The sequence below is a fragment of the Vipera ursinii genome (genome assembly GCF_947247035.1).
Source record: "Vipera ursinii genome assembly, chromosome: 1".
Classification (NCBI taxonomy): Eukaryota; Metazoa; Chordata; class Lepidosauria; order Squamata; family Viperidae; genus Vipera; species Vipera ursinii.
This window is the reverse complement of record NC_139512.1, coordinates 121,311,650-121,325,552: the sequence shown is the minus strand read 5'-3', so window position 1 is coordinate 121,325,552 and position 13,903 is coordinate 121,311,650. Positions and strand designations below refer to the sequence as shown.

The following is a 13,903-nucleotide window of genomic DNA, read 5'->3' as shown; positions in this document are numbered from 1 at the left end:
TATGTCTAGTTTAATGAAGAGAAGGGCGAGGGGTGACATGATAGCTGTGTTCCAGTATCTCAGGGGCTGCCACAAAGAAGAGGGAGCCAAGCTATTCTCCAAAGCACCTGAAAGCAGGACAAGAAGCAATGGATGGAAACTAACCAAAGAGAGAAGCAACCTAGAACTAAGGAGAAATTTCCTGTCAGTTAGAACAATTAACCAGTGGAACAACCTGCCTCCAGAAGTGGTGAATGCTCCAACACTGGAAGTTTTAAAGAAGAGAGTGGACAATCATTTGTCTTAAAAAGGTATAGGGTTTCCTGCCTGAGCAGGGGGTTGGACTAGAACTCCAAGGTCCCTTCCAAATCATTTATTACTATTATTATTATTATTATTATTATTATTATTATTATTATTATTATTATTATTATTATTATTATTAATCGCACAGTCAGCCAGATGTTCAGACTGGATTTGGCATTTTTGTCTACCTATCGAGTCCTTACCAAGGACCTGGGATAGCCAGATGTGGATGTTTGATGGTATTATAGATATCATCACAGGATGGAAGCAGCTCCTAGTAAGGCCGCCTTTTCCAATTGACTAATGGCGAATTTGTCAATGCCAATGGTGTTTAAGTGGTGCTCCAGTTGTTTTGGGATTGCACCCAAGGCGCCTATTAATTTTTAATTTTATCATTTTCTATGACTTTTTCTATTTTATGATCCCACCAGTTCTTGCTTACAGGCAAATGATATTTCTTGCAGATCTTCCAATGCACCATCGTTGCTACTTTGTCATGCCACTGCTTGTAGTCACGTCAGTGCGATCTTCTTGCAGCAGCTTACTAGGTGGTCCACTGTTTCTTCAGCTTCTTTGCATAGGAGGCACTTACTGTCTGTTGCTGTCTTCTCAATTTTGACTTTGTATGTATTTGTCCTTAAAGCTTGGTCTTGTGCAGCCAGAATTAGACCCTCGGTCTCTTTCTTCAATTTTCCTGCTCTTAGCCATTGCAAGGTCTTGTTGTTATCTGCTTTCCCAGCTATTTTTTTAATGTACCAGCCATGTAGTGCTTTGTCTTCCCATTCCTCTATTCTGTTCTTCATGTGGTCTTTTTGTAGGCCAGTTTGGTCTCTCCAGTAGTCAGTAAGTCTTCTTGATATACTAATTTCAGTGCATCTTCATCATTGTCCTGCAGATATTCTTCCAAAGCCATTTTTTTCTTCTTCAACCATTCCTTGTCCACTTATTTGCCTTGGTAGATTGAGTCTGTAAATGTCACTGTGTCGATGAAGGGCATGATTCATTGTCATTACTTTTCTGGTCTTCTTATCCATTGCTTTAGTTCTGTTTGAGTCCAGTCCACTATCCCAGCTGTGTATCTAATGACTGGAATTGTCCAGTCATCATCATCATCATCATCATTTGCCAGATTCCATCTTAATTCCCCAAAAGATGTATATTCTTGCTCAGAGAAGAGGCAGATGGAAATTTGGAGAGGGAATGAGTTGTTCTGAAAATTACCCTTAGTAGGTTCTAGGAAAGGGCTTCAAGGTTGTTTACATTAATATGGATTTAGCTGATTTAAAACAATCCTCTTTTATAAGGTTCTGCCTTTACAGCTTTAATTCTATGTAATTCTGACCCAGTTTTTATGATTGCATGTGCTTATTCCTCATCCCTGGATTCAGTTTCAGAACTGTAATTCTAATCCTGGAACAGCGGCCCAAAGTTACCTGCTGCTTTTCATGATCAGAGAGACATTTTCCCCCCCATAGGTTTACTTCTGGATTGGTAAAGATGCAAATGAGGCTGAGAAAGAAGCAGCAGCTGTCACTGCCCAGGAATACCTGCGGACTCATCCAGGCAGACGGGACCCTGACACTCCAATTGTGATTGTGAAACAAGGCAATGAACCTCCAACATTCACTGGCTGGTTTGTAGCATGGGACCCTCTCAAATGGACGGTAAGTGACAAAAGGCTCTTCTTCTGACTACCCCATTCATCCAATCATACTATATATATATATATTCGTAGATTTTCACGGGTACAAGTATGTAGGTCTTGGTGTATTCGGGTCTTTTCCTGTGTAAGATTGAGGGTGTCTTGGCGACGTTTCAACGAAGTCCCACTCATCATCTTCAGGCTGGTGTCTTCGGCTTCGTGCTTGTGTGAGCAAAGCGTGATCGGAACTGCCGTCTCTCTATAAATATTGGTGGGGGGGTAGGGGGTGTTGGCTTCATTGCTGTAAGCGGGTTGGTTGGCTGTGTTGTTACATCTTGATTGGTTGATGGCGTTATTGTTTGTAGAATAGTCGGCTGTTTTGTAACATCCTGTGTGGCTGAGGTGTATTAGTCTTTTGTGTTGTAACGACCTGGATAATGGGCTGTGTGATGACATTCTGAGCTCTAGTGTAGTGATATCCTGAGTTCTGTGTTGCAACATCCTGGGTGGTTGGCTGTGTTGTAACATCCTGAGCTTTAGTATTGTAACCTCCTGAGTTTTGCGATGTAATGTCCTGAGCAGAAGGCTGTGGTGTATATATTACAAGAAAGAACCTTCATTTTCATGGAAGGAATGCCAGCTAGGGATTCTCAGAATCTTAAAGTGGATAACATCCTTCCTTGAGAAAATCCATTCTCCAGATTATATTGAACATATTTTCATGGCCCAAGCTTTCAGTTATAAAATAAAAAACAAATTTTTGTCTGCCTCCCTGCAGGACAAGAAAACCTATGAAGAATTGAAAGCTGAACTTGCCGATGATGACAGTCTTGACCAGATCACTTCTGTAAGTAGGGCTGATAAGGCAAGCAATAACGCAGAGTGTTAACAGCAAGATACTGTATAGTTTTCCACTGGGAAAGGAACAGAAAATCCTCTTTCAAATTATTTCAGTGCATGTAAAAAAGTAAAAAAAAAGCCTGCACTTACCTGATCCTGAAACACAACATCTACTGGTAACTTTCAGTTGAAAAGAAAAAGAAGTAAAGTGAAGGAATATGAGCAGAATCTTTTCTTAAAGACCAAGCAAAAACCAAAAAAACTTTGAGTCTTAGGCTGCAATGTGATCTTCACATTTCAAATTTTTTCTTACAGTATAAAACAAACAAGGAATGTTAATTTTAAGAATTAAACTGAATGAACAAAAAACTCCTAAGAGCATGTCTATGGAGATTCTCAGTCATCCAGATTATGGTTGTCCCAAAGGTGCTTTTTCAAAAGGCAACTGGACTTGGTTTTTCCTTGAAGATGTTTCACTTCCCATCCAAGAAGCTTCTTCAGTTCTGTCAGAATTGAAAAAGCTTCTTGGATGAGAAGTGAAACAGTTTCAAGGAAAAACCAAGTCCAGTTGCCTTTTGAAAAAAGCACTTTTGGGACTCCTAAGAGCACATTATTCCACTTGGGGCATCAAATATTATCACATTCATATATTTGTCGGTATGCATTTGCTATTTAGAGGGACAGTGAAAAGGTAGCAGGGAAGTCAGCGAAATGGAAGAAGAGATAGAAATTACAACTGTGACAATTGTATATTAAATGCACACAAATTTCCCATCACCATTTAAGCAATATTGATGGCACCATAAACATTCAGGGAATTTATTCCTAAACCTAAACTAGATTTTCATGAATATTGATGGTCCTCATTTAGTGACAATTAAAACTGGCAACTTGGTTGTTAAATAAAGTGGTCACTAAGTGAAACTGCAGCTGAGGTTACTTCAACTTTGCTTTACTTCACAGAGCTGGGAAGGTCATCATAAGCATGAGAATTAATCATGAAGTTACTTTTTCATCCCCATCAAAATTGCAGTCACTAAAAAGGCAGTTGCTAAACAAGGAGACCTGTCAAGGAAACTGAAAACAAGATTCAGGCACAAAATAATTGTAATTTGTTAAGAATTCCAACTCTATTTTTCCATGGCCTAGGCCAGGGGTAGGCCACCTTGGCTCTTTTATGACTCATGGACTTCAACTCCCAGAATTCCTGAGCCACCATGGCTCAGCTTGGAAACCTCTCCATTTCCCCTCAGCATGGCTGGCTCAGGAATTCTGGGAGTTGAAGTCCATGAGTCATAAAAGAGCCGAGGTTGCCTACAGCTGGCCTAGGCATTGATAATCTACAAAAAAAACCTGAAAAATCACAGCAATGATTTTTTTTTCATTTAACTTGTAACGCTTCAGGGCCTGTGTTTCACATATTTCATCTTCCTTGACCCCACTATTTACACAGGGAGTGACTCCACGGCGCTGCACCTCTTTAGCACAAAATTGCCTTTTTATGTTGTGTCAAATGCCATTTGTTTTAAAAATGACACTCTAAAAGACTCTCACAAAAAGTTTCTCAACCACTGCACATTCCTTTTTCATTTGCCCAGCAGTGTCAGATACACAACGCTCCTATCTTCAATCTCAAAGAGAATTGATTTGGAAAAGCCCAGCCTGTAAACTCCTTTTTATCAAATTTAAACAAAGACAAAATAGCCGTGCTTGGGAATAGCTTTGGGGGCGTCCCCTTTTCTATTTCAGGAAATCTTGGAAGGAAAAGAAATTTTTACTGCCAAGACAACTTTTGGCAAGTTGTCATTCTCTACATACCCCTTGGAGAAACTGGTGAATGTGGCTGCAGAAGACCTTCCCAAGGACATAGATCCCAGCAGGAAGGAGGTGAGAGATCAGAAGGTTATAGTTAAAGAGTTCCCATGGGGACAGTGAGGATATTTCAAGATTTGTTGATGATATTTGCAGAAAATCCAGGATAAAAAACAGCTGCCCGTTGTTACAAAGTGTATTTAAATGGCCTTGGGAACTTCCTTTAATCTGCTATGAACACGCTATTCTTGCCTCCTTCTAAAACTTTCAGCTTTAACATTTTAATTCTTGACATTTTAGTTTTTTATAGGCAGGTAGTCCTCGACTTATGACCACAATTGAGCCCAACATTTTGGTTGCTAAGTGAGACAAGTGAGTGAATTTTGCCCCATTTTACGTCCTTTTCCTGCCACAGTTGTTAAGTGACTCTTGCTTCCCCACTGACTTTGCTGGTCAGAAGGTCGTAAAGGGTGATCACATGATCCCAGGACATAGCAACTGTCACAAATAGGAACCTGTTGCCAAGCATCTGAATTTTGATCGCGTGACCACGGGGTTGCTGCAATGTTCATAAGTGTGAAAAATGGTCATAAGTCACTTTTTTCATCATAACTTTGAATGGTCACCAAATGAACTATTGTAAATCAAGGATTGCCTGTACTGGTTTTTTTTTATATATATATTGACATTTTGTTGTACATGGCTCAGAGTCCTTCTTTGAGATGGGTGGCTCAGAAATGTGACAAATAAATAAGAATAAAACATAAATGAAACAAAATGAATATAGGCCAACTGAGAATATTCTCATTTTAGTTTGGTGTGTATGTGCAAACATTTTATCTTTGCAGTGATTTTAATAATGCCAGGGAACACAAATTTGGTAAGTGCAGCTTACAAAGTGCTATGCAAGACTGTACCAGAATAGAAATATTGCTTCCATTTTCTCTCGGTGGGAAAAAAAACTCCCCTATATTTAATAATATATCCATTTACTTTTCTCTCTGTTTATAAATCTAGCTGTCACTTATCACATATGTGCTTTTCTTCCATTCCACAGCAATACTTGTCAGAGGAAGATTTTTTTCAGGTCTTTGGAATGTCCCAGCAGGATTTTGCTGCATTGGCTTCATGGAAACAAACGTCTCTCAAGAAGGAAAAAGGACTCTTCTAAATGGAAATATGCTTGCCATTATTTTCAGCCATTTGCAAACCATAATGTCATTTTTGGTAAAAGCTTGACAACAAAAGCATTCAGAATTTTCCACCATTAGCAGTTTTGTAGAGATAAAAGGGCTTCCTTAAAAAAAAACCAAAAAACTATAGATCATCTTAGTGCAGACCCAGAACAGCTACTTTAACATACTTTCCTCCAGTTATGAAGCCCGCCAGTACTACGTTGGAATCAATTATTCTTTCCCAATAGCCAAGTTCCAATCTGACTTAAGTGACAAAACTGGCAAATGGGGCTGCCCTAACAACTTTATTGTGGAACAGATGCAGGGAAGCAATTGGTCGATTTCTTGCCAGTGGAAGGCAAAAATAATAATAATAATAAAACCAACCCCCACCACTTTTCCTAATAGGTTGCGGTGGATTTTGACTGATGGGGAGGCCCATACTACATTTTGCCATCTATCGGAACTTGTTGGGTGACAACTTTCCAACTTTCCACACAGGTCAGGTGTGTGCCAACCCTCCACCTGATGATTGCTCTTTATCACCGTCCTTTTGCACATGCTGTAGCATGCTCTTGCTCACTCGGTCTCTCACTGCCTCACTTTCTCACATGCCACTTGCTCTCAATTATTTTGTCCAATCTCTGGAGACTCCCTGAGCTAACCAGTGCTCCTTTTGTTATCAGCCAATTTTCCTACCTGGAATTTTAAAAAAACATTTTGGACCAAAATCTTTCAAGCCAAGGACATCGCAATCTTGCAACCTGGCCAGAAATGACTTAAAAGCAGCTATTTATGCTGCTTAAAAACACAGCTTTGCCAATAGAAGTAAATATAACAGATCTAGGAGTATTGCCCCTCCTAATCTGCCTTAATCTGCTCTTATCTACGTTCATAGCTGTCTATGTGATAATAGCTAGTTTTCAACTGCCAATAAAGAAGCTGGCTCCAAAATAGTCTTGAGGTGACCGTAAAGCAGAAGGCATCCCAGCTGGAACCACTGTTCTCTTATGAAATGTATCCCAGAACAAATAAAACTTCTTCATGCACAATAAGAAGCTATCCTTGTTTGTAAACAGCAAGTTACACTATTAACTCAGAACAGCATAAACAGAACTGGGCCATTTTATAACCAGACTGTTGCCACTGTAAATATAATTTAAGTTAAATTATGTTGAAACATTATACCTAGTCCTTTTGGCAGGAATAGTCTCTCCTCAAAGACAAAGCAAATAGGATTGACATTTTGTAGTTTACAATAGTAATTTTACCCACAGAGAATGACAGCTTTTGAAACGTAAGGACCACACTGCTAATGGACATTTCTTTTCCATAATGAATGATAGTATCTTTTTAAACATAGAGCAATATCTTCTCCAACATGGTTACGCATTTTAAAACAAATAAGAACAAATTTTAAATTAATCAAAAATGTGGAATAGCTAAAGATACAAAATCAATGTGAAAAAATAGCATGCTTTTTGTAGTGCTAATTTTGTGGAGGAAAAATAGCAATCAAATGGCAGTAAGGACAATAGAAATGTAGTAAAGCACTGCATTGCTCTGGAAAGAAAAATCAGATTCGGCATTAATAAAGAGTGTTTAATTTCTCAGAAATTGATCTACACATTATTTAAAAAGAATAGAACAGAATTCTGAGGAATAGAAGAACAGGTCTGCTAAAACACAGAAAAATGCTGCTCCACATTGTGTCAAGGGATACAAAGTGATTCCCAACATATAAACAAGGCAACCTTCTCAACGCACCTGCTAAGAAACCCTTGTCATTTTTATTTATTCCCTTCCACCAAGATTTGACAAAATAACTCCTTAAAGTAAAAGCGAAGGAGTAGGTTACTGCTGCAGATCAACAGCAAAGTGTTATGAACTTTTTTTGATTTCCATTCATGGGCTGTTAATTCTCTATTTTGGGTTAGTTTTAAAAAGCGCCCTAATTGTTCTTTTCCAGAAACACATGGCAATCTTATTTCCAGAATATTCATTTCATCGTGAAATATTAATTTATGCAATTTTAAGAGAATTACTCTGCCCTTTACTTAGTTGCAATACAAGCAGCTTTTTCTTAGCACATCTAGCATCAGAAACCCATAATCTACAGAACCATCTTTGAATGCTGGCAGGTCCTCAGGAAGTGAAAAGGCAGCTCAGAATGTCCCTGAAACTTTGTACCTTATCACAGATATGAATATTAGGCTTCATCCAAACAGAACAATGCTGCTCAATCTTCTGTAACTGCAACTTTTGCATTTCATTCAAACAGTAGAGGCATATAGTTGGGGAAAAATAAGCAATGCTTGGTGATTTCTAAAGTTGTTTTTTTTTAAAGCAAGCTACCTGAGCTACCTTTTAAATGTCATGTATGTACAAGTTTTGTTTTACTTTTGGGAAGAATTTACTTACTTAGTGCAAACATGTTATGGCTATTTCTTGTATAAAAATAAGTGCAGGAAAAAGATGCGACAGATATAAGAAGAAAGGAAGAGAGGAATTTAAAATATGCTGAAGTTCATCCACTACTGGGTAAACTTATGGTTAGTCACTTCAAAATCTAGAATCAGTAATCCTAAATTAAGATGTCTAGAAGTGTGCCATATCATGCTGTTCCAGAAACATAGTATAAAAAAAACCAGTTGTTGTTTTTAAACAAGCAAAAAAATTTAAATACCAACAGCTGCAGTTCAGGTTTCCAAGAGATATTCCAGGTTGCTTGGTATAATTTCTCAAAATGGAATATGATAAACCATTTATATTGGTTCATCCACACAGTTTCAGAGTTAAATGTTAAAACTGTATATAAGAAAAATAGACGAACTGCAGCACAAATTCATTGCATTGCCACTGAATTTGATCTGATTTGTAAAATGCAAACCAGGATTAACAGTCACCACTTCTTACTGAATGAGAATTATTTTCTACCAAAGGTACATAAATTTATCCCAGGCTACATACTTTTCAGGTTCAGATGAAGCAAATCAGTCTTTACACACTAGGCTAGGGGCAATTCTGCATTTTATTACAGAAGACACCAAATTAGAATATTGTAACTGCATATATATTAGTTAATTTGCCTTCACTGTTTAGTATGGAGCCAAAGACATTATAACTGCGTAATTACAATGGGTTGCCTAAGACCTCTCCATTCAGAGCAGGAAATGAAAGACAACACCATCTTCTGCCAGAAGGGAGAATAGGAGATGTAATTTTATTTGATTTTTTTTCTCCTGAACCTGAATTTGCCATCTCCGCTTATATTTAAAGACTTCAACTCTCCAGAGTCCCTTCTCAAGAGACCACAAGAAGCAATGAAGAAAAATGCCACCCCTCACCCCACATTCCATTAATAAGGAATTCTAGGATGTATCTGGAGTTGGCGGGGGCAGAGAAGGGACCAAGGACTCAGTAACATTCACTTGGATGGAAGTTCAGCTATCAGTGAAATAAAAACCCTTTTTCCTGAATTTTACTGATACTTGCTCAAGCATAGAACTTCAGTTTCTTTTCAGATTCTGCCAAATATCTGAAGGATTTTTCCATTAACAGACAGCTAGCCTTATTCTAGAATCAAGACTATCACATTTTGAGATACTTTTCTTTACAAAGAAAGTCCCTTTATTCTTTGTTAAAAACACACCAAATATCTTTGTGAACAGTACAGAATTACCACAGAAGTTAGCATATTATGCTTTGGTGCAGTGTAATTTTTGAGAACTTTGTCTTCTACATCTGATAGTATTTTACTCTGTTGGTATCTTCTATATTTATGTTTTTAGAGTTCTCCAATACTGGCTGCATTTATCAATAATCTTAAAACCTTTCTGCAACAAATAATTCTATTGTCTATGTGACTCGTGTCTACTCTCAAAATGTAGTTCCAGAAGGTTCTAACAGTAAAGAACAGAAAAATCCCCAACAAGGGTAAAATACATTTTTCCATGTAGCTGCTATCTTTTTCAAAGAAAATATTTTTACTATAAAGCAAATCAAGAAACATCTCAATTATTAGCAATTTCATTGCTATGAAAGTGAAAATGAGATAACAGTTATTAACTTCCAGCACTAAAATGAGGGTTGGGCACAAATAAAATTCTATATAATTTTTACCAGGATAAGCAATTTATTCAAACACTTTTAAGTGTCTAAACTCCTCTACTGCTGCTCTGAAAAATCTTGCAAATGCTTATCATTTAAGAGTTTTGTTTTGTATTTTCCAACCACACAAGAACAAACTCAAGTTATATTTCCATCTTTCTGTTACCATATTACTTGCCACTTTCAAGCGCATACAGCTCTGGAGGCCAGTGCAGAACTGAAATGCTTCTGTTTCATTTACTGATTAGCATCAGCTCGAAAAGGAACTGCCATTCACCACCCAACCAGGGCGGCTCTCCCATGAAACACAAGAAATATAGAGATATATATACACGCCCATGCACACTGAAGGGGAGAGGGAACTGTTCTGCAAACGACAGTACTTGGAAACTAATGCCTTCAAAAAGAATAAAAACTTTTTAAAAGTTAAAATATACATATACGCATATATTATTTGAAATGATGGAAATGAAGGATTCTGGACTAGCAAAGATGGATCCTTCCATTTAACCAATCGGCCACCTGCACTTTCAGGGAATAGTATAGCTGTAGTATAGCTTATGCTTTTCCCCCTTTTCTTCTGTAGAAAGAAAGTCAACCTATGTGTAAGATCTTCTCAGTCTGTTAATAATAGGTGATCTTGTGGTCTTCTCTCATACTATGTTTTTTTTTATAAATTTTGGAAGAAGTTTTTTTTTTAATTTTCTATCTTGATCGTCTCCTCTGCAGGTAAAATTATTTCAGTAGCTCAACAGAGAACAAAAACCAAAAACAAAGCAATAAAAAAAAATTCTGGATAACAGAAGATTAACTGCTGAAGTTCAAAGAAAGGGATGGAATGGCCCTTTCATATCTGGAGCAGCTTGTCTCTCAGCTATGTCCTGAGTTCCTCAGTTCTGTGTGTCCTGTGCATTAGGCAAAAGTTCTTAACTCTTTGTGCTCAGGTAAAGGGGCCTTCTTCAGAAGGGCTGTCAGACTGGCTTTCCCACTTCCGTGCCAGGCAGTTGCAGGTTCTTTTCTGTTTCAAGCAATTCATCCAATATATCCCTAGACAACAGAAACACATTAGAATCAGAGTCTACACAGAACAGCCAAGGCACATGACGTACACAAGATGGCACTTAAAGGAATGTTTTAAAAGATGTAATAGAGATTCTACACAATACAGTATAATCTAGCTTCTTAGGCTGTCACAGAGACGTTCATAAGGACGTTTGGGAAAAAAATGTAGGTTTATCCGTTTTCTGAATTAAAAACATAAACCCTTTGTTTCTCTTTCTCTATTACGTGCACAAACTTTTATCTCACGACTTAAGATCTAGGTGGTCAGGCTCAGCATGAATTCTTAATCAATGCCAATAGTCCTGACTGCAATACCCCATTCTGTCTGATGTCTCCAAATGACTACAGCTCCCTTCAACTTTTATAACTTCTTCCAAGGCTTGGCTAATTCAGGCTGGAGACTCTTTTTGAGCCTCCTGGTACCTCTCCAGTGCCATTCCCAAAAAGTTCACATAGAACCCCTCTCTTGTTTTAAGAACAATTTCTTGTTAACTTTTCTTAGAGGTCTTCATTCTGGTATTTTTCCACAAGATGCACAAGCTGAAAATCTGAATAAAACCCATGACTCTACAATATAGGTTTCAGTTACACCTTCTTTCATCCCATCTATTCATGTCTTCACATAAACACATGGAACAAGATGGCCACATTAACAATATCCTCCCTGCAGCAGCTGTAAAATTCATATGGGAATAAAACATCCAACCAGTAAACAATATAAATAATATTTACTTGTGCATATAGAAGAAGATATAGCCACTCCGGTCTCTATCGCTCTGGACAGAGGCCTCTTGAGTCCTTGATACTGCCAGGTCGTTGTATGTGAACCAGGCCTGCTTGCGAATATCATATACATCACTAATATAGTGACCTTAAAAATAATGGAACAGACAAAAAAAATTATTTCTTTATTCATTCATTCAACTGGTGTTCTATCTCAATAAATGAGTTTGAGAGGCGAAGTACTTCAAAAATATTTTTTTTAAAATTCCTGTTAAAAATATAGAAATTAAAATACACAATAGCTGAGGAAGATATCACAATTGACAGTCACTAGGATTTGGGGGGGGAACCTTCAACAATCAGGTCTTTAGGGTCTTACAAAAGGCCAGCCATCTTAAGTGTTGCAGGGAGATTGCTCCATATGGCAGGTGCTACGGCAGGGAAGGCAGGCCTCTTGTAATATCTGGGCTTCTGATGTCTTTCATGCAGAAATATACAGGCCAAAATATCTAATGAGTGACATCTTCTGCAGGCAAATTTTATTATTTTAAATATGATTACTGTGCTTCAACATCTTTTTATATGCCAGGTTTATTGATGAATAAATATCAAATTGTTTAATGGCACTCCTCACTTTGTAAACTTGTAGGGAAACTGTTTTTAATCATAATATTTGCTAATCGTTGGTTGTTTTTTATATTACAGTTTTATAGTGTTTATTGTAAATTGCCCAGTCGTGTTTTGTGAAATGGGCAACTATGTAAATAGGATGAATGGAAGGATGGATGGATGAATCAAAATCAAGCATAAAAAATGAACATTTTTTCTCCTTCATCTTGAATTCTTATTACCCGAAAAAAAAAACAACCCCAAACACAGTTTAGAAAAACAATAAACAAAAGCTATTTTCTTACCTGAGGAGGATGTATCTCCAATGTGACTGACAATACTAATGAGACGATATGAATTAGGAAGCTCTCCTGTCTGTGAAAGAATTCTATTGTTAGCTTTGGTTTATTTCTGAATATATCAGGCATTTCACTTTCTAAGAGACTTTCTAAGAGTAAACGTAGGACACGCTGTATCAAACACTAGAATAATTCATTTCAAATTTGTGGTTAACTCAAATCGGGCTTTATAAAAAAATTGTATTTTTTTTTTTACAAAATCAGTTAAATACAGGTGGCCCTTGATTTACAAGAGTTCATTTAGTGACCGTTCAAAGCTACAACAGCACTGAAAAAAGTGACTTATGAGCGTTTTTCACACTTATGACCGTTGCAGCATCCCCACAGTCACCTGAAGAAAATTCGGACATGTGACAACTGGTTCTTATTTATGACAGCTGTAGTGTCCAAGGGTCATGCGATCAACTTTTGTGACCTTCTGACAAGCGAAGTTAATGGGGAAGCCAGATTCACTTAACGACCATGTAACTAATGATTCACTTAACAACAGTGGCAAGAAAAGTTGTAAAACGGGGCAAGACTCGTTAACAAATGTTTCGCTTAGCAACAGAAATTTTGGGCTCAATTGCGATCATAAATCGAGAACTACCTGTAATTCATTAAAGTGTGATCAACAAAATCCTTATCTCCTAGACCAGGGGTCGGCAACCTCGGCTCTTTTATGACTCGTGGACTTCAACTCCCAGAATTCCTGAGCCAGCTGGCTCAGGAATTCTGGGAGTTGAAGTCCACGAGTCATAAAAGAGCCGAGGTTGCCGACCCCTGTCCTAGACTGAACTATGATCACAGACATCACTCAAAATGACTGTCACATTTTTCCTTAGTCCATACTACAGAAAAAAATCTTTATTATTAGTTCACACATACACTGCTCTTAAATACATATTATTTCCCACTGTGTGGTTAAAGTATAGTGAGTGCTAAACGAGGAAGGACTCAATATATATCACCAATATTACTACTGAGTCAAAAGACAATCAGCTTGCTATTCAGTAAATGAAGGGGTTATTATACTTAAATCTCCTTCCTTGAAGGAAGACATCCAATATGAGAATACAGTCATAATACAAACAAGCATCTTTGGACAAATATATTAAAGGGCTGTGCTACAAGTAGCAACTCAAAGGTCTTTGTACAAAAATAAAAACAGGATGGTGCCATCCACTTGTCACTGCCCTTTCACCTACTCAAAAGAAAGGCAGGTAATGATAACTCCACTGGTATGCAACTATGGCTCTCAACCCTCTTTCCAAGGTGTAACCCTGGCAAAAGTACATGGGCATGCA

General features: G+C 37.7%; 2 protein-coding genes across 6 annotated transcripts in view; one reads left to right on the top strand and one right to left on the bottom strand.

The window, feature by feature from the left end:
• VIL1 (villin 1) overlaps window positions 1–6,239 on the top strand; it is a 30,356-nt gene extending 24,117 nt beyond the window's left edge. The window contains exons 17-20 of the mRNA XM_083349422.1: window positions 1,761–1,949; window positions 2,706–2,774; window positions 4,517–4,654; window positions 5,637–6,239. Coding sequence (XP_083205548.1) covers window positions 1,761–1,949; window positions 2,706–2,774; window positions 4,517–4,654; window positions 5,637–5,750 — 510 coding nt within the window. The 3' untranslated portion in view covers window positions 5,751–6,239. The remainder of the gene's footprint in view (window positions 1–1,760; window positions 1,950–2,705; window positions 2,775–4,516; window positions 4,655–5,636) is intronic.
• Window positions 6,240–7,335: 1,096 nt separating this feature from the next.
• Window positions 7,336–13,903, bottom strand: part of USP37 (ubiquitin specific peptidase 37) — a 42,918-nt gene continuing 36,350 nt past the window's right edge. For all 5 annotated transcript variants that reach the window (XM_083349376.1, XM_083349374.1, XM_083349375.1 and 2 more), the window contains exons 22-24: window positions 12,564–12,633; window positions 11,659–11,797; window positions 7,336–10,911 (exon numbers count right to left, since the gene is read on the bottom strand). In XM_083349376.1, coding sequence (XP_083205502.1) covers window positions 10,836–10,911; window positions 11,659–11,797; window positions 12,564–12,633 — 285 coding nt within the window. In that variant the 3' untranslated portion in view covers window positions 7,336–10,835. The remainder of the gene's footprint in view (window positions 10,912–11,658; window positions 11,798–12,563; window positions 12,634–13,903) is intronic.